Source organism: Euleptes europaea, chromosome 1 (genome assembly GCF_029931775.1).
Source record: "Euleptes europaea isolate rEulEur1 chromosome 1, rEulEur1.hap1, whole genome shotgun sequence".
Lineage (NCBI taxonomy): Eukaryota > Metazoa > Chordata > Lepidosauria > Squamata > Sphaerodactylidae > Euleptes > Euleptes europaea.
The window spans coordinates 125,239,871-125,267,864 of record NC_079312.1 but is presented as its reverse complement, the minus strand read 5'-3'; the positions used below and the strand labels follow the sequence as shown (position 1 = coordinate 125,267,864).

At 43.6% G+C, this 27,994-nt stretch overlaps 2 protein-coding genes across 2 annotated transcripts; one reads left to right on the top strand and one right to left on the bottom strand.

Moving 5' to 3' along the window:
• Positions 1–43: 43 nt before the first annotated feature.
• Positions 44–18,325, bottom strand: JMJD6 (jumonji domain containing 6, arginine demethylase and lysine hydroxylase). Its single transcript, XM_056860883.1, has 7 exons — positions 18,188–18,325; positions 12,756–13,144; positions 9,051–9,337; positions 5,081–5,216; positions 3,208–3,346; positions 2,007–2,134; positions 44–102 (listed from the first exon to the last, which is right to left on the bottom strand). The coding sequence occupies exons 1-7, from the start codon at positions 18,314–18,316 to the stop codon at positions 66–68; spliced, it is 1,245 nt and encodes a 414-aa protein (XP_056716861.1). The 5' UTR covers positions 18,317–18,325; the 3' UTR covers positions 44–65.
• METTL23 (methyltransferase 23, arginine) lies at positions 18,315–27,925 on the top strand. The gene is made up of 6 exons (XM_056848331.1): positions 18,315–18,440; positions 20,525–20,719; positions 24,185–24,289; positions 25,651–25,888; positions 27,247–27,331; positions 27,745–27,925. Exons 1-6 carry the CDS (start codon positions 18,315–18,317, stop codon positions 27,920–27,922), a joined length of 927 nt encoding a protein of 308 aa, XP_056704309.1. The 3' UTR covers positions 27,923–27,925.
• Positions 27,926–27,994: the final 69 nt, after the last annotated feature.

Here is a 27,994-nt window from a genome sequence, read left to right as displayed (position 1 = left end):
CAAGCACACAGCAGATGGGAGGAACAGAAGACAGCTGGCAGGCTTAGATGGGGTCTTGCTATCTTTCAGGGATGAGCTCGGCTTCCACAAGACTCCCTAATCCTGTCAAAAAAAAAAAAAGTACAACTGCCTGTCAGAAGTTTCTTGCAGAACCTTTATGCAAGATGGCAGTACAGAGTTTTCCAAAGATAAACTGATGCATCTCAGAAATAGTTCCATGTTCTTCAACATTTAAGTATAGAGATGCAATAACAGGGACCGGGAGTGGGGGAGGAGAAAAAACAGACAGCTGAACACAAGTAGCCATTTGAGGAAAGCATTGAAATACATAACTGTGAAAGAGCCTTTAATTTTCAGTGCTGTAATGAAGGAGTGTTCTATTTTCTGTACTGTATAAAAAAACTATGGGGAAGGACTTCAGCAAATTCCTAAGCCACTAATTCCCCATTTTACTAGAGTTTGGACCACAGCAACTAATGGTATGAGACTGAATAAAGCAACAGTTTGTATGTGGCAATCAGCTGGACAAAAAGCTCTCTAGAGATCCACTCTTTGTCTTAAACCTGTGACTCCTAATCTTTATCACTGGGATCCACCATCAGAAAGTGGTTTCATTGAGGATTTACCTGGTGTTTCTAAGAATGGTTGGGGGGGGGGAGATAAAAAAACTTTGGTTCTTTTTGCTACATGCTACAACCCACCAGCCACTTGGGAAACATCCTCTAATCTACAAAAGAAAAAGAAAAAAAAAAGAACACAGAGTAAAAATATTGTCGAAGGCTTTCACGGTCAGAGTTCATTAGTTCTTGTGGGTTATCCGGGCTGTGTAACCGTGGTCTTGGTATTTTCTTTCCTGACGTTTCGCCAGCAGCTGTGGCAGGCATCTTCAGAGGAGTAACACTGAAGGACATTGTCTCTCAGTGTCAAGTGTGTAGGAAGAGTATATTTCTGACTATATATTACTGACTATATATTACTCTTCCTGACTATATATTACTCTTCCTACACACTTGACACTGAGAGACACTGTTCTTCAGTGTTACTCCTCTGAAGATGCCTGCCACAGCTGCTGGCGAAACGTCAGGAAAGAAAATACCAAGACCACAGTTACACAGCCCAGATAACCCACAAGAACCAACACAGAGTAAGTCTTCTCCTCTGATAAAAAAGAGGCCATTAGACCAAAGATGTGTTAGTTCAAGCAACAATGGGGGTTACCGCACTTGTATTCTTAGCGATGTATTAAGAGTTTGAAAATGTTATAAAAAATACTGTTCGCACTTTCTATGTATTCCCACCGATGTATTAAGAGTTTGAAAATGTTATAAAAAATACTGTTCGCACTTTCTATGTATTCCCACCGATGTATTAAGAGTTTGAAAACATTATAAAAAATACTGTTCGCACTTTGTTTGGCCCCTTTAGCTGTGAAGGCATCTTCCAACCATTTATAAGCCGTGGTATCCAAAAACCCTTTTAAAGCGATGTTTTTTACAACATTTTCAAACTCTTAATACATTGCTGAGAATACAAAGTGCGGTAACCCCCCCAGTTACAAGGGACCACCTTCAGACTCAAAGATCTTCTATTTGGTAATTTGTCATTAAATTCCCATTCCTCCAAACACCAACTCTAGAACTCCCTTCTAAAAGCAAGAAATCTGATCTGGTTTAGAAAGCAGCACTCCTATACTCCAAAAGCATTACAGATTTTAATTTAAACTGTTCTTCCTAATGTAAAGATAGGAATTGGGCGCAAAGGTTTAGAATAGTTTCAAGCAGTGAAAAAAAATCCCTCCTTGATACTTTTAATAAACAGAAAAAAGTGTCCATTCAGAGCATCTGGAAATAGAGAAGGAGCTGTATGTGGCATAGTGTTGTTACAGAGAGAAGCTTTTCCGCTTTACTGATAGTGTAACTACTCTACCCTCTTTGTCAACAAGGCCCATCCCAATAGAGCAAACCAACAACTTCATTTGTTTGGTAAAGATATTTAGCCCTGGTCACCTGGAACAACTGCGTTCTTTGCTGACACAGTCATCATGGGAGGTTGTATCACCGTTACCCATCATGCTGCAAGTCCGCCGCTTTTTCCTGCGATGCATCATTCCTTCTGTCTCTGAGCTAGAATCACCCTAAACATAAGAAAAGATCATAATAAAATCCTAAACATGGCAATTCCCATCACTAGTTCTGCGACTAGTAACAGTAGCTACAGAATCGGAAGAGTATTTTTTCCTTCACAGAATGTTTGCAGGAGACATCTAGAATAGTTAAAATTACAGCCTGGCTTCCCTTATACGTCAGACTCTTTAGCAGTCTACAAGGACATAACTGTTAGGTACTTTATAGGTAGTAGTTCATACCTGACCTAACTGGGATGCTAAAGCACAGTAGAGCACATGCTTGGAGCTTCCAGAGTGTTTTTGTGGAGGGAATGACTTTTGCCCGTGCAGCATGACTTTCTTGCCTCACCCCTAGCACTGCCACCACTGATCCAAGGCACAGAGACCATAGCAGAAAAGATCTCAAAATCTGGGTAAGATTCGGCTACTCTACAGTTCACCATTTTTAAGCTTGGCAGTAAGTGGCTGCATAGCTTCAAGGAGGAGACTGACTTTACAGACTTATTCATGCCATGAATTGGAGTAAACTGCCCTAGTGGACAATACATGCCCACAGACAAGTGATCAAGAATGAACTCTGTAGTTCTCCGAGCCCTTTTTATAGCATTTTATACTACTGACCATCAAATCTTTCTGGACTACCTGCAGAGGCTCTGAACTTGGAAATATACATTTATAAATACAACTGTATGCCGAGTTACTCCAGTCTACTGAAATCAATGGACTTAGAGTAACTCCACATAGGATTACACTCTAAGGGCGCTTTCACACATGCTGAACAATACACTTTAAACCCACTTTCAATGCACTTCAACGATCGTTTGCAAGTGGATTTTGCCATTCCACACAGTAAAATCCAGCTGCAAAGTGCATTGAAAGTAGATTGAAAGTACATTATTCCAGATGTGTAAAAAGTACCTTTGTCTCTTAGGACTCAAACATTTACACTTGTGTACATCCAGTGTAAAACACACTGCATTACAAAACATAATATTTAGCCTCCAGCTCTACCACAATCAAAGAATGACAGCATAAATCTGGTGCAGCTTCTGAATAAATATCTGCTATGTCAGAGCCCTTACCTCTGAATCAGAATCTGAGGAACTAGAGCTGGACGAGCTAGAGGAGTCACTGGAACTGTCGGAAGCAATGCCGGTTGATTCTTGTAAGTCAACAGAATCTGCCAAAGCAGCCAGCTCAGGATGCTCCTGTTTTAAGACCCTGGGGTAGGGTGGGAGGAGAGACAGAAACCAAAGAATGGTTATTAGCACTTATGTAGGCAAAGGGCAAAAGTCCTAAACTGTGCGTTTGGAACAGATACTACTAGGTAGGTTGCATTTGTCGTGGAGAGCGGTGTGGATTCTAAATGGCCATCCCACATGCATAACAGCAGCTCTGCTAATATGAGAACTTTTCAGTTTGTAAAGGATGATTTTTGCCAATTCTCCCCTCCCAATGAAGACCCTCCACGCTGCCCTCCCCACCATTCCCTGGGTCTACTAAACCTGCAGAAGCACAATTTCAGCAGGCACAGAGGGCTGCTCTGTGTGTGAGTACACACAGGGTAGGGGAGAGAGTTGCCTTCTTCGACGATGGCTGTGCTTATGATGCATAAGCCTTATTGTGGCTTTGACAGCCAAGCACACAGTCAAAGACCTCAGCTACTATTAGACCATTTGCATGCCAGATTTTGGTTCCATTTTTTTGTTTGGCCATCAAAATGTAGGACATGGTTACTCGCATAGGTTGACACTGAAGGTCTCTTAAACAAGCACTCACAAAGTTATAACCATTTCCTAAAGTGCCTAGCTCAAACCACCTCTGAATACTTCTTGCCTTGAAAACCTTATGGGGGTCACCGTAAGTCAGCTGACGGCAAAAAAAAGAAAGAAAAAAAAGAGTGCCTAGCTATTAAATACAGTTTTATAAATATCAACAAAGGAACTTGGGAACTCAATAAAATAATTTGGAGGCTTTCAGCTCCAGATAGGGTGCCTAAATACGACCCAAATTCAGTCAATAACTGGATTGTGAATGAATTCTGCTCCAGTGTAACTGTCACAAATGGAATCCTTTTGGGAATTAGCCTTCTTGTTGGCCAAGTGCAGCAAGAGAAAGCTACTAATAAAGGAAAATTGAAAAAACTGTGAGCAGAGAACTATGCATATATAGTTCTCAAGCATCTTTGAAGCAAAAGGTTCAGTGCCTCTTAGAGGACTTTGACCCTCAGTGTACTTATTTGTTGCTCATGTTTTGGAGGCTGCAGAGAAGAGTCGAAGGGAGGTGTTTTTAGAGATGGGTCTTATTTAAGTTTTATTGTTCAAGACCTCGGGCTAAGAACAGGGGGAAACAAAGAAAGAAAGGCATATATTGTGGAGCGAAAAAATTATGACCAAAAGCACCAACATCATTTCAGTAAGCTACTGAACTAGCACCTAATTTAATGATTTCTCGTTTCTTGTTTATTTATTAACCTCTCAAACATATCCTCCGATTTGAACCATACTTTTCAAATACATACATTTGGGCCATGGTGTGGTGGTAAGGGCCATCAAGTTGCAGCTGACTTATAGCCACCTCATAGGGCTTTCAAAGTACGAGATGAACAGAGGTGGTTTACCACTGCCTGCCTCTGTGCAACGACCCTGGTATTCCTTGGTGGTCTCCCATCCAAGGGCCAATCCTGCTCAGCTTCTGAGATCGGGCTAGACTGGACCATCCAGGTCAGGGTCATGTTAGCAAGTCTTGAAATCCAGAAGCCGAACCTTCCTTCTGGACTCCACTCACTCATACACGAGCTTGCTATAAGAGGCAGACAGTGCACAAACAGTCTTTCCAAAATGTACAATTTTTAACACTCTTGCCTTTAACATACACTGTCATGCTCAGGAAAGCAACAGCTGGCTTGTGATGCCAGCATTTGGAAATCACTTAAGTAGTGACCGCATCTCTCACCTGTACCATTTCCTTGATAATTTTGGCCTTCCCCTCACTGTCTTGTGCCACACCACAGGAAAGTTTGTACAGCTGGCAAAGTTCTGTGTGACAGCAATGGTTGTGTCAAGATTGAGAACTACATGCCACCAGCCACCTACAAATGCAACACCATCACACGTTATAGACAATCAATAGAAGGGAGAATATTGATAATGCTGTTTTTGAATTTGCGTTCTGCAACACTGCAGAGCCTTTTTGGAAGTTGCAATGAATGGTAAGGAATCAACACCTGCGATACCCGTCCATAACACATTCTAGCAACACCTCAAGAGGATGGTCACAAATGCATTTGGACACCTTGCTGCAATGGCAACAGCCAGTCCCACTCCAGTGACCACTCTGGATAGCCAACATATAGATTCTCTCTAGCAATCGTTCCATAAATACTAGAGAAATTAAGAAGGGGAGAAATGCTGCTCCCTCAAAAGCCCAGGACAGAGACCCACACCAGTGTGGTGAAGTGGTTAAGAGCAGTGGCCGCTAATCTAGAGAACCGGGTTTGTTTCCCCACTCCTACACATGAAGCCTGCTGGGTGACTCTGGGCTAGTCACAGTTCTCTCTGAACTCTCTCAGCCCTACCTACCTCCCGTCTGTTGTGAGGAGGGGAAGGAAAGGTGATTGTAAACCGGTTTGAGACTCTTTAAAGGTAGAGAAAAACGGCATATAAAAACCAACTCTTCTTCTTCTACAAAAGCCCAATGCAAAGTGGGAAAAGACTTCCCCCAAAACCTTTAGCATGTGCTAAATGCTTTTCTGCACTTGGAGTGGGGTTTTTCTTTCATTTTATGCTGCACTTAAAAAAAAAAGCACATTGTTTGCTGCTGTTGTAGTCACACTATTTTAGAAAGTGAATTTAAACTTTAAGTATGATCACTTTTGAATTAGATCAGTCCAAGGCATGAGTCGTTATAATCTTCAGTTCTTTAACAGTCCAGTTATAGACACAAGAGAAATCTGTGTGGATTTTGTTTATTTCCTTATCTGGAAACTTTTCTGTCAAACATTGAGAAGTTGTGTCAAAACAAGAGGCTGGCAATTAACAAGCAAAGAATTTGACCATGTCTTAATCTACTATGTAACTGAAAGAGTCTCATGCCTGGATAAGCAGTATTAAGCAGCGACAAAGGTTGAACAAAAGAATTACTGAATTGGTAAAAATTCGTTTAGAGAACTTCAGCACATCAGAACTCAATAGCTATTTGTACAGAAAGGAGGACGCTAAAACATGGTCAGTTATAACCTAATTAGTTATGAACTTGACAGTGAAGCAAGAAACTGCCTCAAGTTTACTTTTCAAACAATACTGCATGCTTTTAAAACGTTTCATGAAAAGAAAATAAGGGATTCCAACTACGTTAAAAACAAAACCTGAATTAAAAATCAAAAGAAAGGACCCTAAAGAGAAAGAGTTGCCATAGCTATCTCAAAAACAAACACACACACAAATGTAGAACATTTCCCTAGCTGCTGAGAATGCAGTGGTCAGAAGAGAACTGAATGGGAAGGTGCTCAGCCAGTTCCCTGAGGCATGTTCATATACACAAGATCTCCCCTCAAGGAAAAGAGAAACAATCATCAGCTTGCCAGCTCCAGTATTGTCAAAGTTAATTCCACAGAGACACAGAACTCATACATGGGGCTGCACAAAGAACAGAAATATTATCTCCAAACCAATCTGACATAATTCAGACCAGCCAAGCAACGGAACCACAAATTTAAAAGTGGGAGGGGGGGGGGAGAAAGGACAGAATGACATTTTAGAAACTAGTTGATGGATCTACAGCTGTAAGTGATGACTAATTGCTGCTTGCTCAAACATTCTGTTCATACAAACTACCTCCCAGCTCATATTCTATATACTTGTAGAGATTACATTCCTCAGGCTCCAATTCTACACACCCAAGAAAACATGCAAAGGATCAGGCTACACATCACTTAAAAACCTAGCTGCATGACAAGCTGACACTCAGATACACTTATAATGTTTTACAAAACGAAGAGATTCTCCTGCTTTTTAACAGCTTAGCATCTAATCAGTATCAGGCAGGAGAGAACAGACAATGGGTTTCATACAGCGTACATAAGATGGAAGCATAAATGCCTGGTTTTGATTTCTGATCTTACTGTTTCAGCCCATTCAATGGACACCTTGCTGCAATGGCAACAGCCAGTCCCACTCCAGTGACCACTCTGGATAGCCAACATATAGATTCTCTCCAGCAATCGTTCCTTTTGGTTCAGTACAGCATTTTAAACCAAAAATACAGACGGGCGTAAGCAATAATAGCGTTCATTATTGTTCCAATTCTGATAACCTGCTCAACCTGTTATCTAAGCTCTAAAGAGGCTCCATATCAAATATGAGAGATGCATTTCTAAACTGCCTTCTGCAGCCTTGTTTTTTTTATAAAAAACAAAAAAGGCCAATTTTCAGAAGTCTTTTTTTCAGGACATTGGTGCTTTTGTAACATGGGGAAGACAGGCTGGCTCATTTAATCCTTGAATGCCCTTTATTTAGAGAAGATAAAGAGAGAAGGATAACCTGTCGTTAGAGGATGAGTTTATGAGTAATGATCAATGATTTTTCTTTCTTCTGCGGGATAAGGATCTGAATATTACTAAGTCCTTGGCCTCTTATCTTTTATCTAGAAATTCAGCATAAAACAAAAATTAAAAAACTTTTATAGTTAGGGTGGGCTTGGAAGAGAAAAAGGTGACCCCCCCCCCCGATTTAAATTAGAGAAGTTAGGCTTAAGGCTTTGGCCAATAAAGCCATACCATTGAAGGAATTAAAAAAAAAATAAAGATCAAGATGAACAGGTTTGTACAGAGAAGAGAAATTTATAAGAGCAAAGACAGGATAAACAGCATCAACTGAAAATCATAAGACAGGAAAGCAGACTAGAAAAAGTTTCTGGGCATGAAGTCCCTGCAACTGTAACAGCCAACAGACCAGAACAAACCAGCTCAACCATTTTCAGTCTTTTTATACACATCCAGCTCATTTTACAGATTTGTACATGTAAAAGCCAGAAATCTGTGGTATAATGGGTAGAATTATCTGAATACAAACCACCATCATCTTCTTCCCTAACCACACTTACTTGAACTGTGTAGGCCACACAAGCACACAAGACACCAGGCTACTAAGCTTAATCCCAGCTCACGGATATGAGTTTGGTTCCTCCATAGCAGCTTAAACAGGCTTTGTTGAGGAGACGAAACAGTGCAACAACCAGAAGGGAAAGGAGGTAGCAGCATCAGAGCCACCTGGTGGGGTAGCTGCTACAATAATGACAACTACCCTTGCTTCTCTGCATGCCTCCCCTATCTCAAAACTAGAACCCAAACACAGGTTCAGCTTTATAATTGCTTCTGCTCCTACTTGTCAGAATCCACCCTTTGGGCTTTGCCTCAACTTCTACCCATGTACTGGACACTTTCAGACTGAAAGTTGTCAGTTGGACCTGCAAGTTTTGAAAGTGTAACAGGACGCAGAAACGGTTTCCCCAAAATAAAGCCAGGAACAAAATTGAAGCAATACCCTGGCGTGCAATCTTTCTTTTATATATACGCTGACAAACTCTCTGCTACTGATAACTAAGGTGCATCCTACAGAAGACATTATTCCTGGGCTTTCCTCCTTAATTGTTAAAGGTTCCTTACACCTCCACTTAAGCTTCCTTCCTAAGTTTGTTACCTTATTTCAAAATTACTCGGCCATTCATACGCAGTGCATCCTCCTCTTTAAACATACACAGGGATAGTGTAATCAAATCCTACAAAGGATATTCCTAGGATTCCTAGGATCACTTCATTTTGAAAAATGAGAACTGTGCGAGTAGGCTTGAGGTCACCCCCTCCTCCCAAAAGTGCATTTTTCGACAACTTTATTTTACCTACACAGAAGTCAGCAACTGCACATACCTGGTACAAAGACGGTTTCCCCTGGTTTTTGCACAATTTCCAAAGGTTTGAACTCAGGAGGCCAAGTGGGAAGCTGGGTTCTGGGATATATTACTCTGAACCATGTGATGGCTTCATCTTGCTGGTTCCCTCCTTCTTCACGGGTCACTTTAATCAGCTCTCTTGGAGTGCTAGTCGGAAAGAGGCACCAGCGCTTGTGCCCTTGGACTAAGGCATTCCAGGCACTGGTTCCTAGAGGGTCAATGTGAATGCCTGTTCCTGATTGAGGTGGTCCCATCACAAACCATCTGCATAAGAGGGAATTCAGTAATGTTACAGAAGATGCAACTATCTTCTCTTCGAGCTCTAAAGTGGTCTGAAATATTTGTTTCATATTTTGTATTAACGCTAAGAAGGCAATGGAAACAAAATGTAAGCGTATAAGGGGCAACTATATCCTGAGTTGGAACCATTGGTTCATCTAGCCTTGTTCTGCCTACTTTAACTGGCAGATGCTCTTGAAGGTCTTGAGATGTCTTGGCGAGCTCTGCTAGCCAACTTCCTTTTAACCACAGGTGCCAAGAAGCTAAACCTGGGGCCTTCTACATACAAATTATATGCTCTGTCACTGACCTATGGCCCCTTCATGAAAAAAGGGTAGAAATAAGACTGAAAGGATGCCAGCAGAGTTCAAAAGTGTCAAGGAGGCTATAGAAGCTGAGGCAGTTTCCTTTAACAAGTGCAAATCCTGTTCAAATGAAAAAAACAACAACAAAACTTTTGGCAATGAAGTGTAAATTGACAATAAAGCTAAAGAATACATATCAAAAGCAGAAACCAAACCAGAAAGGCAGCCAAACCATGAAATGACAAAGACACAAAAACAACACTGAAGGGAGACAGGAAAATAACAGAAAGTTGTTTCATGGCCATCTCTTCCCTGCAAGATGCTGGAGATATGACCGCACCTCAACCAGGTGGAATTTGATCAGAGGAAGATGTCCAGCTGATCAATGGCAGCATCCTCTTGCCACTTCAAATAAGCAGAGGTATGACAGAGGAGAGAAAATAGGGTGGTAGGACCAGTGGAATAACTTTCCAGCCACATTAATGCTGGCTGAGCTGAGAAACAGTTAAATTTGCATGGGAGGAAGAAAGAATACTCTTCTTCCCCTCCTATTGAAACAATCCTTATTAGCCCACTAAGTGGAGTTATCCAAGACTAGAGCAATCACCACTGCTGTTCTTAAAGTTAAGTGGTGAGTGGGTATGTGCGTGCATGCACACTGCAGTTCTCCAGCCAATTTTATGCTGGCTGCACTGAGAAAAAAAATCAACTTTTGACAAGAAGGGAATAGGAAATACTTGTAAGCTTTTCTTCCCTGTTCTTTCAAAACTAACCTCTTTTTTTGGCTGTAGAATTATTCCACTACTGGTATTGCTGCTGCCACGCCCATCTATTAGTCTAAGAAGCAACAGAAGCAGCAGTAGTACAGAGGTGAAGAAGGTTCAGAAAAGGGCAACCGCATATCTGTTCTATGATGGAAAAGGCTTAAGAGACCGGGACTTTTTAATTTAGAAAAAAAGACAAAGGATGACATTATAGAGATTCTAGCTAAGTAGCCCAACAGCTGAGTGTGGTTACACAATTAGCAACAATAAACGGAAATACTATTTCACACAATAAATCAATGGAATCATTGGCATGGTATGCAGCAATTGCCACTAGCTTAGACCTGAGCTACACATGCAGCACTATAAAGTGGTAGAATTGATCATACAATTCCTTTGTGAAATTACCAGCACTCATAGGGCCAAACTAGATGTTACAGCATTTTAGGGGTGAACTCAGGCCATTTAACCATTCTACAGGAACCCAGTCCTGATCATGTGGTCACACAGCAGTGCAGGCCCCGTCTTATTCCTCCACCTGGAGCCTTTCAAAATGCTGAAACAGCCACCACTTCAAAAGGCAAGGGAGATAAGATTGCTTGGTCCTGCTGTGCTGGAGGCCCTTGTGTGGCATTTTTAAACGACTCAAATTAACCTCTTAAGCAGCAATGGCATCCATGGGTCCAACCACTGCCCATTGTAGTGTCTAGTTTTGGCCCTAAAGCAAATTAACAGCACTGAATAGAATGATGTGTTGTCGAAGGCTTTCACGGTCAGAGTTCATTGGTTCTTGTAGGTTATCCGGGCTGTGTAACCGTGGTCTTGGAATTTTCTTTCCTGACTTTTCGCCAGCAGCTGTGGCAGGCATCTTCAGAGGAGTAACACTGAAGGACAGTGTTGCTCAGTGTCAAGTGTGTAGGAAGAGTATATTTCTGACAATATATTACTGACTATATATTACTCTTTCTGACTATATATTACTCTTCCTACATGCTTGACACTGAGAGACACTGTCCTTCAGTGTTAATCCTCTGAAGATGCCTGCCACAGTTGCTGGCGAAACGTCAGGAAAGAAAATTCCAAGACCACGGTTACACAGCCCGGATAACCTACAAGAACGAATGATGTGTGTGTGGGGCAAACCCAGCCCCTTCATCAAGTTTAAAAACAAACAAACATTGTTTGAACTGTCTGAAGCATAACTTTTTATAAAGTGATGCTTTCATGTGGTAAGGTATCTGCAAGTATGTTTTTTGCCAACAATGAGACTGCCCAACTACTCTGAGTTAGAAAGTTGATATGGATCAGATTCAAGCACAGGGAAAGCATATATGCAGCACATAAATAAACCAAAACAGCAATAGACTGAAGCAGGATAACTCATGGAACAGATCTGTCCCAAAATTCTTGTGCAGAAAGCGACTTCTAATTACTACACTCTACGCTGCATTTCAGCTTCACAAGAGACAATCACAGTGAAGTGTTGGAATTAGTTTTATACTCATTCTACCATAGCCAATTCGAGGTTTCTTAGGGTGACAAAGCACAATCCAAGGCAGTAAAATAACTCTACAACACATCAGCAAAGAGAGAAGGAAAGTAGGATATTTGAATGCCTTGGCTGGTAGGCAATTTTTAAAAAAATATCAAAAATGAAATAAAGCAGAGCAGCAGACATCACCACAAATAGTACAACAGGGGTGATATCCTGCCAAATCAAGTAGTGATAAGTAAGCAAATGATCAGAATATGCCCCAAAGGTGTAAAACACAGGAAAGGTCATGTTTACAAGTCATTCTTCCAGGATACAAAGCTGAATTGCTTATTGGTTTTGGCACATGTACCAGTCCTGTCCTCTTGGGTATAATATCTACATTAAATTATGTACACCAGAAGGGAGAAGGAAAGAATAAAGAGAAACGTTTAGAGGGGCGTGAAAGCACCTTAAAGCTATCAATACTGAGATTCAGTAACTCTGTACACGGTAGTCATCAACAATTGCTTTTGTTAGGAATGACTGAGGACTTGTAAGAATGATTTAGACTACCTCTAGGCAACTGGCCAAAAGCCTTAAGATCCCCATGCCAGCTATTTCTGAATGTCTCCATGGTGGACCACTATTTTAGTACAAAAACACAATGAGCAAACAAACTGTAGAAATAATTGGAAGATTCCTTTAAATACTTTTGAATTAAAATGCAACACCAGTACTCCAGCTCACTTATGCTGAACATGCAGGATGAAGAAAAATGGTCAAAATGCTCTTTATCGGTTATATACAACTTTGAAAAAACACACACCGTCTAACAGCCTTTTTGCTATTTCTAGCCCTACCTGTATGGTGGCCTCCTCTTCTCTCCTGCATATTTGAACAGGTCATCTGTGAAGAATTTGGGCACCCTGTAGTCCTCCAAGAGTTTCCTGCGCTTAGGATGTTCCCCGTAGCTGCTATCAAATATATAAAGGGGACTGTCATCCTGTGTCGTCTCCATGTACTCAATGTAATATTTCATCTTCATCTTCACAGAGTAACCGTCATTGTCTTCGCCACACTTGAACTTCTGGTTCCTGTACTTGCGCTTCAGGCGCTCCAGAGTCCATTTCTCTTGAGCTGGCCATCCCACCTGAGCATTCAACAGGACAACGGGCTTGTAAGGCTTTTCATAACGCTCGATGAATTCTTCCAACGACAAGTGAAGCGCATCTGCCCTTTCCACATTGTCCTGCCGGATGAGAGAAGGATGTATCTTAAAATCAAGGGAACATGCAACGTACCACAACAGAGTATTAGTCCCCGGCTCTGCCGGGGAGAACAGGATATAAGAATATAAATAAAATAAATGTCATGCATGTTTACTCAGAGGTCAGTCCCATTTTTGTGAAAGAGGTTAGTTCCAAGGTACGTGTGCATGGGATTGCAGATGCCAATTCAATTCTGTGTGAGGTTAGGCTGGGGTAACCGCACAGGATTGCATTGTTAGTCTCACAGAAAAATCAAAACCAGTCACCAAAAAAACAAAACATCAATCAATATTTTAAACTACTCAGTTTCTCTGTTCTAAAGATCTGTCCAGGAAACACAAAGGCAAATTTAAACAAAAATGCTACTAACACTTCTTCCTGAGGAAAAATACTGTGCAACTCAAAGCTTTTTTATTGGATCATCCAATCTTTTAGAAAGAGTAGATGGTCCAGTAAAAAGTAGTCTTGTGTGCTTAATGTAATGCAGAAAGATTGTAATAACTGAAGTACTAGCATTATAATGTCTAGTACCTATATTAACTGGCACCTTCAAGCAAAATGCAAGATCAACCTGTGAACTGGAGGAATAATGATACGCACTGCCATTTTAATAACACTTCTGTGTACACTGAACTTTGAAATACTCCACCCTGAAGCTGAATGTTATTCTACCTACTTTGCAAGGGAAGAAACCATGTATTAAAAGGCATACATTCATATTCTACATTGATTCACACTGGCTTTGGAAACACTTGAAACATGCAGTGACTGAACTGGTGAAATCGGAGGAATAATACAAGATAATCTGCTACTGAAAGCATCCAAAATCTTTTTTACAACCGGCCACTGTTATCCAAGTAGATAGTAAAAGGCTTGATTGGAAATTGCCTCAGTCTGAAGTGGCATGCAGGAAGTTTTACTCTGTATTTAAGCTCACACTGACAGGTTTTTCCCCACTTGTATGCAGTGCCACATGAAGAGAGCCAAAGGCGGCCTAAATACTCTGATTTGGGAATGTGTCTGCAACACATGATGCTTCATACAATGCACAGGTATTCAAAAATAAGTGGCAACCAGTTCAATGAGACTTCCTCTGAACTAAGTATGCCTAGGACTACAGCACAGCCTTAGGATAATTTCTATAGCCAATCATGTTCTTGAAACAGTTACTATTTGTGTTTTAGAGGCAGCCCATGCAAAGTGTGGAGTTACACACACATAAATAGAACAAGACAAGAAGTCTAATCAAACATTTTCTTGCACTATCCACTGCCCAGGAGACTCTATATTGCACAATGAAGCTCATTTCTGTAAATTATTTATATGGCATCTTTCTACTTTTAAAGTGACATGGTTGTCAACATGAGACTTAGGTTTTCCCTTACATGGCAAGTATACTTGCAACAGCTCAAGTTCTGTTTTGTTTCACTACTCTAGTCTTCCAAGACAACAGAGAAGGGACTTATGCAATCTCCTCAGAATACCAATGCTCCTGGGTTAAACAGAACAGGGAGTAAACAGCATTCTAAATCTTTTTCAAATACATTTGACTTTATCGCCATACATCCTTAAAATTCAACTAGCTACTTTGGGATTTAGAAAAGATGTGTCTTGTACGGTATCATAAATAAATAGAAAAAAGCCACATGTAAAGTCCACACTCCCTGGACATTTTCTTCTACATGCATAATTTTGAGCAGGAAATGGCCATAACTGATTTTGAAAAACTTGCACAGATTAGGGATATAATGTCTCCCCTTTAACACTGTCACTGTAACCTCCCATTATATTGGAATGCAAGCACACAAGACATTAAATGAATAATAATAATAATAGTTGGTTTTTATATGTCAACTTTCTCTACCACTTAAGGAAGAATCAAACCGGCTTACAATCACCTTGCCTTCCCCTCCCCACAACAGACACCCTGTGAGGTAGGTGGGGATGAGAGAGTGTGACTAGCCCAAGGTCACCCAGCTGGCTTCATGTGTAGGAGTGGGGAAACAAATCTAGTTCACCAGATTATCCTCCGCTGCTCATGGGGAGTCAAACCCGATTCTCCAGAATAAACCATGAATCCCAATGCTTTAACCTCCAATAGTAACAAAATACAAGGTAGTCAGGGCACACAACAGGAGAGAAAAAAAGTTATTCAAAAAAAGAGTACCAGTGTGAATCCTCTGAGTTATTCTCTTCCTATTCTAAGGGGAGGATGGGTTTGGTTCAATGGACAGAGCATCTGTGTGGCATACAGAAGGTCGCAGGTTCAATCCTGTCATCTCCCATTAAAAGGAACAAATACTGGGTGATGTGAGACCATGGACAGCTGCTGCCAGTCAGAGTAGACAATAATCACTTTGATGGACTGATGGTCTGATTCAGTATAAAGGCAGCGTTCATGTGGTCAAAGGGGTTATGGCTCTTGTTGCACTGAGAGGTTTCAAGAAATGTTGCAGATCTCCATGTCGCAAAAATGGCAGGTTTACCGTATATACCCGTGTATAAGCCGACCCGCGTATAAGCCGAGGTGCCTAATTTCTCCCCAAAAATGGGGAAAAATTAGGCACCCGTGTATAAGCCGAGGGTCGGCTTATAACCCCTCCCCCCCCTGCAGACTTACCTGACGGGCTCCCGGGAGCAAGCGGTGCGGCCCTGGTAGCGGCGGTGGTGCACCCGGCAGGGGCTGGGGCAGCCTCCCTGCAGTTGCAGGAGGCCGCCCCAGGCCCCAGGATGCGGCGGCGCGGCCGGGCGGGGGCCGGGGCAGTCTCTGCGCAGCCGCAGGAGGCCGCTCCCGGCCCCAGGAAGCGGCGGCGCGGCCGGGGGCCGGGGCAGCCTCTGCGCTGCCGCAGGAGGCCGCTCCCAGCCCCAGGAAGCGGCGGCGCGGCCGGGCGGGAGCCGGGGCAGTCTCTGCGCAGCCGCAGGAGGCCGCTCCCGGCCCCAGGAAGCGGCGGCGCGGCCGGGCGGGGGCCGGGGCAGCCTCTGCGCTGCCGCAGGAGGCCGCCACAGGAAGCGGCGGCGCGGCCGGGGGCCGGGGCAGCCTCTGCGCTGCCGCAGGAGGCCGCTCCCAGCCCCAGGAAGCGGCGGCGCGGCCGGGCGGGAGCCGGGGCAGCCTCTGCGCAGCCGCAGGAGGCCGCCCCAGGCCCCAGGAAGTGGCGGCGCGGCCGGGCGGGGGCCGTGGCAGCCTCCGCGCAGCTGCAGGAGGCCGCTCCCGGCGGCAGGAAACGACGCGGGCCCAGCGTCGGCGGCGGTAAGTTCCCTCCTCCCTCCCTCCTCTACCGTATTGACCCGCGTATAAGCCGAGGCCGGCTTTTTCAGCCCTTTTTTTGGGCTGAAAAACTCGGCTTATACGCGAGTATATACGGTATATTCTAGCAATCAAAGACCAAATGGTTATGATTACTATATGCTACATATACAGTATTACATCCTTTTCCCATCACTCATCTTCTTGCCTTAGAGATGGAGAAGAAAGCGCATAATTTCCAGCAGGTCCCGTCTTATCACTTCTGACCCGCTCCGAGTGTAATTTCTGTCAGTGCTGAAGTGCAGTGTCCTGATGTGAAATTGGTTCATTTCTTTCTGTGCAACGATCAAACCTCCAATATATATATATTTATCTTGAGGGCAGCAGCCTCGCCCCATTTCACTGGTATCATGGATTCCCACAACTTTGATGGCCAAATACTTCCCCTCCCCTCCACAGTACCTGACCTTCACCAACCACAACCTAAAACTAGGACCCAGTAAACTAGAATAATATATTCTCCACCTGTCTTCAGTATCTTATTCTCAGTCTTGGTTTACAATGGGCGAAAAAGCATGGGAGGTTTTGCCTTGGATTTGTGTGTGTGTGTATAAAGTGCTGTCAAGTTGCAGCCGACTTATGGCGACCCCTTTTTGGGGGGGTTTCATGGCAAGAGACTAACAGAGGTGGTTTGCCAGTGCCTTCCTCTGCACAGCAACCGTGGACTTCCTAGGTGGTCTCCCATCCAAAGACTAACCAGGGCTGACCCTGCTTAGCTTCCGAGATCTGACGAGATCAGGCTAGCCTGGGCCATCCAGGTCAGGGCTGCCTTGGATTTGCTGCTCTCTGAATGAACGTTTTCCCCAGTCAAATTCTCAAAACTCAACAATAAGCCCCCATGCAGAGTTTTGAGACCCCCAAAGACCCCAGTAGCTTCCCCATCCCAAACCTCCCCTATAGTAGCAGCACTTCTGCAGGTTTTTTTTTTTAAATGATCACTTACCCCAGACAGTTATCACTTTAACAACCCCCAGACGGTTATCACTTACCAAACGGTTACCCCAGACGGTTATCACTTTAACAACCCCTTTTGCCCATATAACCCAGAAAGTTCAAAGCTAGCCAGCCAAAATTCGTTTTAAAAAAAACGTAAAGGGAAGCTTCACTGCAACCCTGGTACCGACGCGCAAGGTTAAATTAATCCCAAGATAGTAGAAAAGAGCAAGAGTCCAGTAGCATCTTAAAGACTTACACAAATATTTTCTGGCAGGGTATGAGCTTTCGTGAGCCACAGGCTCACGAAAGCTCATACACCCTGCCAGAAAATATTTGTGTTAGTCTTTAAGATGCTACTGGACTCTTGCTCTTTTCTACTACTGCAGACAGACTAACACGGCGACCCACTGTGAATTAATCCCAAGATGTAAACGACTCTCGTGCAGGACGCCCCCTCCCCAGTCAAAGAGATTACTACCAATTGCTAAATCAGTGGATCTTCCATAGTCAGGGGAAGTCTACCTTGCTGTCTCACATAAAATAGCAAATATTTGAGAATGAAGCGAACAGGCTGCTCAGTAAGGAGACTGAAGTCCACTGTGGGCAGCTGCATCTCTCCCACGTCCCTCCGTATGTTCACGCCCACCCGTCGGAGCACTGAATCCGGCCTTTAACCGCCCCACGTGCTCTAAGCAGTCCCCCCCCCCACACACACACGCTTGGCGCGCGCTAGCCACCCCTCCCCCCCCCCACGCCCCTCGCGCGCCATTTCCAACCGCCTCACCTTGCAGGCCGTCGGGCTCAGCGGGAAGCTCTCGCAGTAGTTGTGCCGGGTCCAGTCCAGGGAGTCCTTGAGCTCCGGGCGGGCGCTCCGCTTGGCTTCGCGGATGCGCTTCTTGCTCTTGTGGTTCATGCTCCCGGCGTCTTCCCCTTCGTCGCCCGTCTCGTCGGAGCGCGAGTCCGCCCCCGGGACGCCTCCCCAGAGGCGAGGGCGAGCGGCCTTCCAGAAGCTTCACGTCCACGCCGCCTCCAGCACGGCAACCCGCTAGCTACCTCCCTTCAGCCGACCGCCCCCGCGTCCACGCTCGCCCCTTCCCATTGGCTGCTGCGCCTGACCCGCCCGCGAACCGCCGGAGCCCATTGGTCAATCTGGGAGCGGAAAAAAAAGGGGGGACTGACGGGAAAGGATAGGGGGAGGCAGAAGGAACGGCTTTGCCGCCGCCATCTTGAGACGTCGGCGCGGAAGGAGCTGCGTGGTGGCAGTGGGATGTGGAAAACCAAGGCAGGCTCTTGCCGGTGCCGCCCAACTGTGGTCACGTTTTAGCCATGTAGCTGTCGCGCAAGATGTGGCCGAGGGTGGGCCAGCGAGCAATACGAAACGTTGCTTGTGACGGCTGAAAGAAAGGAATTTGCCATTAACTTTTTTTTTTTAAAATAGCCCTATATTTTTTTTATAATTTTTATTAGTTTTTATTCATAAAAAGAGCCCTATATTTTGGAAACAACCTGTGCCGTGCGCCCCACCTCAATGCATGTAAGGGCCAAAGTGCACTGGGACGTTGTTTTACCAAAGTGCGCGTGATTTTGGGCGACGGGCGGATGCGCTCTGGCTATGCTTAGAAGCACTGTCATCCGAAGAAGTGAGCTGTGGCTCCCGAAAGCTCATACCCTGCCAGAAAGCTGATACCCTGTCTTTAAGGCGCTGCTGGACTCTTGCTCTTTCCTTCTGTCATAATTTTGTAAAACAAAAGGTGGCGCCCTTCCTACACCCAGCTTCAGTTTGTGTGTATGTGTGTGTCAAGTGGCGTCAAGTCGCTTCCGACTCATGGCGACTCTATGAATGAAAGTCCTCCACAATGTCCTGTCTTTGACAGCCTTGCTCAGATCTTGCAAATTGAGGGCCGTGGCTTCCTTTATTGAGTCAGTCCGTCTCTGGTTGGGTCTTCCTCTTTTCCTGCTGTTTAGGTAGAGCTAAGCGCGGCTAAACACACAGTGGGTTTTAACTCCCAGTGGGTCGCCGTGTTAGTCTGTCTGCAGTAGCAGAAAAGGGCAAGAGTCCAGTAGCACCTTAAAGACTAACACAAATATTTTTAATAATATTTTCTGGCAGGGTGTATGAGCTTTCGTGAGCCACAGCTCACTTCTTCAGATACAGCTGGAATGTGAATCCATCTGTCTTTAAGTAGAGGAGAGTGAATTCAGACAAGCATTAGTATGTAAATGTTAACAGTATGTAAATGTGAATAGGTGTTCTATTCACATTTACATACTGTTTTTATTATAATTTTTTATTAAATTTAACAGAAAAAAAGAAAAAACTAACAAAGAAAAAAAAGATAAACAAAAAACAGTACACACAAAAAAATTATCAATATGTAATACAAAATACAAACTCGGAAGAGTATCCATATATCTTATTACAATCTTAGTTATAAAAATTCTAATATTAAAAAAAAAAAAAACCCTTCCCCCTCCACCCACCAATAACAGTGACCCTTCACCCGACTTCCGTAGCGGTGTCTAATCAGTTTTTAATATTTAAATCATTTACATACTGTTAACATTTACATACTAATGCTTGTCTGAATTCACTCTCCTCTACTTAAAGACAGATGGATTCACATTCTAGCCATATCTGAAGAAGTGAGCTGTGGCTCACGAAAGCTCCTACACCCTGCCTGAAAATATTTGTGTCAGTCTTTAAGGTGCTACTGGACTCTTGCCCTTCTCTACTAGTGGGTTTTAAGTGGGGCGATTTCCAAACAGAATCTGAGCATGCGCGTATCGCGGATAGTTGTGACGAGAGTGGTTTTTTGTTTGTTTGTTTGTTTTGTTAGCGGTTTCAGCTTTTTTCCTGTCCCCCCGTCTTTCTCTTTGAGCCGCTAAATAGCGCGTGGCGCCTTTAAGCAACATGGCTTTCAGCTGCAGAGGGAACGCCCACCGAACTGTGCAAACGGGTTGCGCGTGCCAAAAAAAAAGCAAGCGCGGCGCCTTTGTCAAAGACCACTTCGCTGTAGTCCCAGCCTCTGTTTTTATAGCGGGCTGTGGTTGGGCGTTCGGGGGGTGGGTGGGAACAAGCCGCTAACTGTTCCCGTCTTTGAATGGTCCGGTTCAACCTCAGTCAAGCTTCATCGAAAGGGTATGCAAACGCATAGGAAGCGCAGCGGAGCTGTGTGGAGCGGCAGCCTTCCCCAAACGAGCTCTGATGTGCGGGTTGCCCCCCAAATTCACTGTACGAAAATACAGGTTTGCGGAAGAGCAAGAGGAGCACGAAAGAGAACATCCGAAACCAGAGCTGGTGGTGCTTATTCCTGAGGTGCCGATCTGTTTTTATTTTTTAAAAAAATATTTATTTGTGTTCTCGCTCTGGTTTGTAACCTAGCGTTGGTCTTTCCCTGCAAGGAATTAAAATAAGCAGAAATTAGAATTGTGCAGTGCAAGGGAAAAGGAATGAGGTCTGGGATCTATAGATTTAAAGTAAATGGAGGACGTCTGAACTTTTCACAGAAATATTCGAACATTACACAGGAATACGTTTTTTTATTTTTGTTTTTTATTTAGCTGCTTCCATCATTCTCACCGTTTTATCCTTACAACAACCCTGTGAGGTAGGCTAGGCTGAAAGCGTGTGATTAGCTTGAGGTCGCCCAGCAAGCTTCCATGACACATGTGTGGAGATTCCAACCTGGCTTTCCCAGATCCTAGTCCAACACTTTAACCAGTACACCATCCTGGGGTTATGGGGATGCTTTAGTGTTCAACTTCAATAAAAAGCCTTTAATTATGTTCTGATGAGCAAAAAAGTTTATTTTCATAATACTGACTAAACAACTAATTTGAGAAATAAATTGATTTAAAAAAAATATACTCTTTTTTCAATAAAAGAAAAATGTTGGATCAAGTTGCATAAATAAGGCATACATATGTGAGTTCCCCTCTCCTGATCACACACTCCCAAATGTTTCTTCCTGTTTAAATGGGTTTGTTCAGCAAGTACAACATTTAGCAGAGAAACAAAATTCCATAGTAATTGTTTTCTGCTTTTAAAATTAGGTATAGGTAGGATACAGTTGCTGGAGTTAATACTCATTACATTTCAACAAGGACTGTATGATCACAAGAAAGAATACCAAAAATTGCCACATCTGCTTAGAAGTGAAATATTGCAGTTATATGAACAATGGTTAACACTACCATTGGTTGTGTTATATCAAGGCCAAATGATCAGCATCAAAAATTGGCTATGTAAAAGCAGAGGCCCACAAGGAACTTGCAGGGTGAATTTTAGATTTATCTGCAAACCTTGGGGACCCCCAAGTTTAAAGGCAAACCTTCATTCTCTCCACCTGGCCCCGATCTGTGGATTTAAGTAACCGCAGATCAGGCCAGGTTGAGAATTAGATATATTGACAAATGGGGGCCCATATCCCCCCCATTGCTGCCCATGATGATCCCTGGCAGAGTGAGGCTCCCAGCCTCTGCTGCAGAGCCCGCTGCAGCTTCCTCCTCCTCAGCTTCCTCCCCCACCCCATTGCCACTGATCCCAGGCTAGCGAGGCTCCCAGCTTCTGCTGTGGAGCCTGCTGTGGCTTCCTTCCCACCCATTGCTACCGCAGATCCCAGGCCCAGTGTGGTTCCCAGCCTCTGCTGTGGAGCTCACTGTCACTCCCCCCCCTCCATCGCTGCCGATCCCAGGCCCAGCAAGGCTTTCAGCCTCTGCTGCGGAGCCCGCTGTGGCTTCCTTCCTGGTTCTGGAAGAGAGTGCTACGGATATTGTGGACCGCCAAAAAAAATAAGTGGGTCCTAGATCAAATCAAGGCTGAAGTATCCCTAGAAGGTAAATTACTAAACTGAGGCTATTGTACTTTGCTCACATTACGAGAAGACAAGAGTCACTGGAAAAGGCAATAATGCTAGGAAAAATGGAAGGCAGCAGAAAAAGAGGAAGACCCAACATGAGATCATAGAATCATAGAGTTGGAAGGGACCACCAGGGTCATCTAGTCCAAGCCCTTGCACAATGCAGGAAACCCACAACTACCTTCCCCCCCATGCCCCCAGCAAACCCTACTCCATGCCCAGAAGATGCCCACCCTCTCATGATCTGCCTATGGTGGATTGACTCTACAAAGGAAGCCACTGCCCTCAGTTTGTAAGACCGGAGCAAGGCTGTTAACAATAGGATGTCACCATGAGACGGAAGCAACTAGATGGCACTTAACACACTCAGGGATCAAGGCTGGGGTGATGGCTGTTGGCGAGGCTGGCTCATGGGCCGTAGAACAGCTCTCAAGGAGCCGGATTTCGCCCACGGGCCGCATGTTTGACACCCCTGTCCTAAGACCTGTGCAGACAGACAGAACAGCTTCTTAAAAGTGACTCAAAGGTGGCTGAGAATCTTCCTCCTGTCTGTAATCGAGGCTTAACTAAGGCCAGGCTAGACACTGAAGGGTACTGCAGCCCTGGACTATGACCTGCTGCTGAGGGAGTCTGAAGCGAGCACAGTGATAATAAAAACAATGTACAATTATAAATCCATAAAAATAAGAAAATATGTAATTACTTGGAACCAGTGTGGTGTAGTGGTTAGAGCAGGGGTGTCAAACTCATTTGTTATGAGGGTTGGGTATGATATAAATGTCACTTGGTTGGGTTGGGCCATGCCTTGCCAGCCTAAATTGGGACTCCCCCCACCCAGTGGCTGGCTTGTGGGCTAGATAAGAACTGTCAAGGGGCTGGATCCGGCCCGCAGGCCTTATGTTTGACACCCCTGGGTTAGAGTCTTGGATCAGGATCTGGGAGAGCCAGGTTCAACACCCCTAGCGGGATTGTCATTGTGAGGATAAAAATGAAGAATGATGTAAGCCACTTTCTTCCCATTGGGAAGAAAGGCAGGGTACAAATGAAGCAAATAATGATAATTCAACATTAGCTGACAGTGTTAAAAGCCTACCTGAATAACTCCAGTAGGGTGTCGTGGTTAAGAACGGTGGTTTGGAGTGGTGGACTCATGTGGAGAACTGGGTTTGATTCCCCACTGCACATGAGCGGCGGACGCTAATCTGGTAAACTGGATTTGTTTCCCCACCCCTGCACATGAAGCCAGCTGGGTGACCTTGGGCTAGTCACAGCTCTCTTAGAGCTCTCTCAGCCCCACCTACCTCACAGGGTGTCTGTTGTGGGGAGGGGAAGGGAAGGTTTGATTCTTCCTTAAGTGGTAGAGAAAGTCAGCATATAAAAACCAACTCTTCTTCTTCCATCCTGCAAAACTAGCACAATCTCAACAAAATGAAAGCCTTCCTAAACAGCGTTAGGAGTATATACAATAGGAGTATATACAAAAGAAGTATATACAATACAGTATATACAGTAGAGTATAAAATAGGAAGGCTGCTCTATTGTATATATTCCCATTTTATAGGTTCTATGAAATTCACCGGTACTTCACGATCGACTTAAAGGTGGCCAGTCGGAAGGAAAAGCTGGCTTGTGGAATAAGACTCACTGAACCTACAGATGCCCCTGCTCCCACACCAATGTACAGAGAGCAATAAGGACAATGCCTTTTGTAGTCACCTTGTCTCCTTAACCTGTTAAGCTATTGCTTTTCAATTACAGTATTATGCAGAAAGTACAAACACCTCCAGCTGGACCATTAAAGTTATTTAGGTTTCTTACAGCCCGTAAGCCCAATATAAAATGGTAGGGAACTGGTAGAAACTTGAAAATGTATTACATTTTTTACCACTACCATGTTTTAAAGCAAGAGTTTCTTTCTTTAGGTTCTTGACCCCCAGTATGGAATGTATGTTTGGCCTTGTGCGGTGGTTCTGGCCCAGTATGTATGGTTTCACAGAAGATTAGTCCGTGACAAGAGAATTTTGGAGGTATGGACTTTTGAAGTTACCCTAATAGTTTTTTTTTTAATTGGCCTGATGACACCATGTTGGCTTTAGAATTGCACATAGTACTTTGCAGCAAAACTGCACTTAAGACAAAGCTCGTAACTATGGGATAGATCTTTAAGACTACTATTTTGCACTTTGGATAATGTCAGGCTCCACAGAGAATTACAAAGCTGGTATCTATAGGTCATTCTGTCTTCCTGTAGTACAAAAGCGGGAACATAAACCCTACCCTACCAATGGCAAACCACCCCGTAAACATAGTCTGCCTAGTAAATGTGATGTGACATCACCCTATGGGTCAGTAATGACCTGGTGCTTGCACCTTTACCTTTCACCATAAAGGTGAAAATAGAGTTCTGTACGAACCTACAGGCCAGTTTGAATTTACCTGATAAGGATCAAGTTCATAGGCCCTGATCAGTTCATCATCAGTTGGTTCTTGTAGGTTATCCGGGCTGTGTGACCGTGGTCTTGGTATTTTCTTTCCTGACGTTTCGCTAGCAGCTGTGGCAGGCATCTTCAGAGGAGTAACACTGAAGGACAGTGTCTTTCAGTGTTACTCCTCTGAAGATGCCTGCCACAGCTGCTGGCGAAACGTCAGGAAAGAAAATACCAAGACCACGGTCACACAGCCCGGATAACCTACAAGAACCAATGAACTCTGACCGTGAAAGCCTTCGACAATATTTAGTTCATCATCACTTTTAGAAGGGGCATGAGAACTAGGGAAATTATTTTTCTGTGGTTTTGGAACTGTTTCCACAGAGACTAACTTGGTAGTACTGGGTACCAGGCAAAGCTTTTATTTTCCCAAACTTTTGGTTAAGTTCTCCTGCCGTGTTTCTCTGGCTGTATTGTTATTTTACTACTGGAGTCTTGCTTCTTTATTATTGCGATTTTATCACCATGTTATTTTTATAATTCTGATTTTCTTAATAATTGTTAATAAATGCTGTAAGCTACTTTAAGGAGTATTTTTGAGTGTTATATATGTGTGATGCACATGTCTCATGTGATTTATTTCACACCCTAATTTTCCAGCAGAACTATACTTAGAAGTAGCTTGAAACAATGCACAGACCTGTCTATAGTTATTTTTTGAATTAAGAACATAGCCATTACTGTAAATTGAACAACTATCGTTAAAAAGGGTCTTTATGCTGAAGGCCTTAAGAACTGGTATGCAATGGATCTTTCATTAAGATGCCATGAACAAACTGCTAATCTACCGTAGTACTCCAGAGAAAAACTGGGCGCTTTATTAAACTCAATTTTGTATGCTTCGGTTCAATTAAAGCAAATTACAGATGGTATGCTAAAAACAACTTTATTCTGTTTAGCTTGGAGCAGGCGTGAGTCTTCCTGGAATAGTGGCAGCAAAATGTGGAGCTGAAATTATACTGTCAGATAATGCAGCGCTGCCTCAGTGTCTGGACAACTGTCGTCGAAGCTGTGAGATGAATAATCTCTCTGGGGTATTTGTAACAGGACTCACCTGGGGTCAGGTATCACCTGCCCTATTGGCCTTGCCTCCAGTAGACATTATTTTGGCATCAGATGTGTTTTTTGAACCAGAAGGTATAGTTGCAGTTAGAACTGATTGGGCTTGTGTTTATCTACTGCTGCGTGTATTTCTGATAACCATGTATATGAAGTGCAATGCAAGAATAGAAAATATTCTTTCCCCTTCCTTTCCAAAGTGAGTTAAGTAGCATTGTTTTTAATACCAGTGACCTGCAAGGAATTAAATGTAGCTATTGCACATTTTGATTGCTCTCCTGGATAAATAGAATTTAATACTAAGTCTGAACCAAGGCTTCCCAAGCCATGACAATCTGAACGAATATGAAGCCTTTATTGGCATTAGTTATACAAACACTAGCATCTAGCCACGACAATCCATTTTTAGGCTGGCTGTGTGTATGCTGTGCTAGACGTATCTCTTCAACACAGCTTCATTCTCAAAGGTTATGGTTTGCAAAGTCTGCATAGTTTGTTTCTGGTTCTGCTTTACAAGTAGCTAAAAGTATTGGACTGGGGTCAGAAAAAACCTCAGCTCGAATCCCCACTCTGCCATCAAAACTTGCTGGGTGACCTTGGGCCAGTCACCCACTCAGCCTTGACCCTGGCAAGTAGTTGGATGGGAGACCTCTGAAGACCAAGTCCTATGAGGAAAGGTTGAAGGAGCTGGGTATGTTTAGCCTGAAGAGAAGACTGAGGGGATATGATAACCATCTTCAAGTACTTGAAGGGCTGTCATATAGAGGATGGTGCCGAGTTGCTTTGTGTTGCCCTAGGTCGGACCAGAACCAACGGGTTGAAATCAAAAGTTTCCATCTAGACATTAGGAATAATTTTCTGACAGAGTGGTTCCTCAGTGGAACAGGCTTCCTCTGGAGGTGGTATGTGCTCCTTTCCTGGAGGTTTTTAAGTAGAGGCTAGATGGCCATCTGTCAGCAATGCTGATTCTATGACCTTAGGAAGTTCATGAGAGGGAGGACATCTTGGCCATCTTCTGGGCATGGAGTAGGGATCACTTGGGGTGTGTGGGGAGGTAGTTTGGAATTTCCTGCATTGTGCAGGGGGTTGGACTAGATGACCCCGGTGGTACCTTCCAACTATGATTCTATGAAGACCAGGGTTACTACACAGATTCAGGCAATGGCAAACCACCTCTGATCATCTCTTGCCTGGAAAACCCTATGGGGTTACCGTAAGTCAGCTGTGACTTGACGGCAAAAAAACTGCATAGGCTAAAACTCCCAACAGTTGCAATATATAGATGTTTAAGTACAGCAGGACAACATATAAAAAGGTATAACAATCATGATGTGGAGTACTAAATTTGTGCAAGTATCCTCTCCTTTGCAGGACCATTGTATTTCAAAAATTTTACATTGATTGCAGTAAAAATGTAATATGAATTTGCATTTTAGACTTTGAAGATGTGATAAGTACTGTGCACTACTTAATGGAAAAGAATCCACATGCTCAATTCTGGACTACTTATCAAGTTAGAAGGTATGGTTATGCCAAGTTTCCCACCTTTCATTGAAACTTGTTTCAATCACATGAACAGACATGAAGCTGCCTTATGCATTGTTGGATCATTGGCCTATCAAGGTCAATACTGTTTTCTCTAACTGGCAGCAGTTTGGGTTCCCCCAGGGGATTGAACATGGAACCTTATGTATGTCAACTAGATGCTCTGTCACTGAGCCATGCCCCCAAGGGCAAATTTGTATCACTTCAACTTTTTCTCCATCTCTCTGATACTGCAAGGTTACATTTTTCCCCTTAGACTAAGGCATGGTTCTAGATTTTTATCTTTTAGAGGACAGTCTAAAGCAGACTTGCTCACCAGCAGCCAAGCTTTAGCCGATAAAAAGCAAACACACACAAGTACTCTACTGTTGACAATATTGTCTTTTCAGTGCTGATTGGTCTATCCAAGAATTACTCTTCAAATGGGAAATGGAAAGCAGCTGTGTGCCACTACAGTCATTTGAGGCCAACAAGGAACAACTTGCACTCTCTCTTCTTCCAGGAAGACACACTATTGAAATGATGGTTATTACTAAAGTCACCATGTCTCACACTGTAACAGTTTGATAAATAAAAATTGCATGTATTTCTTTGAATTAAGAGTATGCTTAATATGTGCTTGAAGAGCCTCATGGCAAG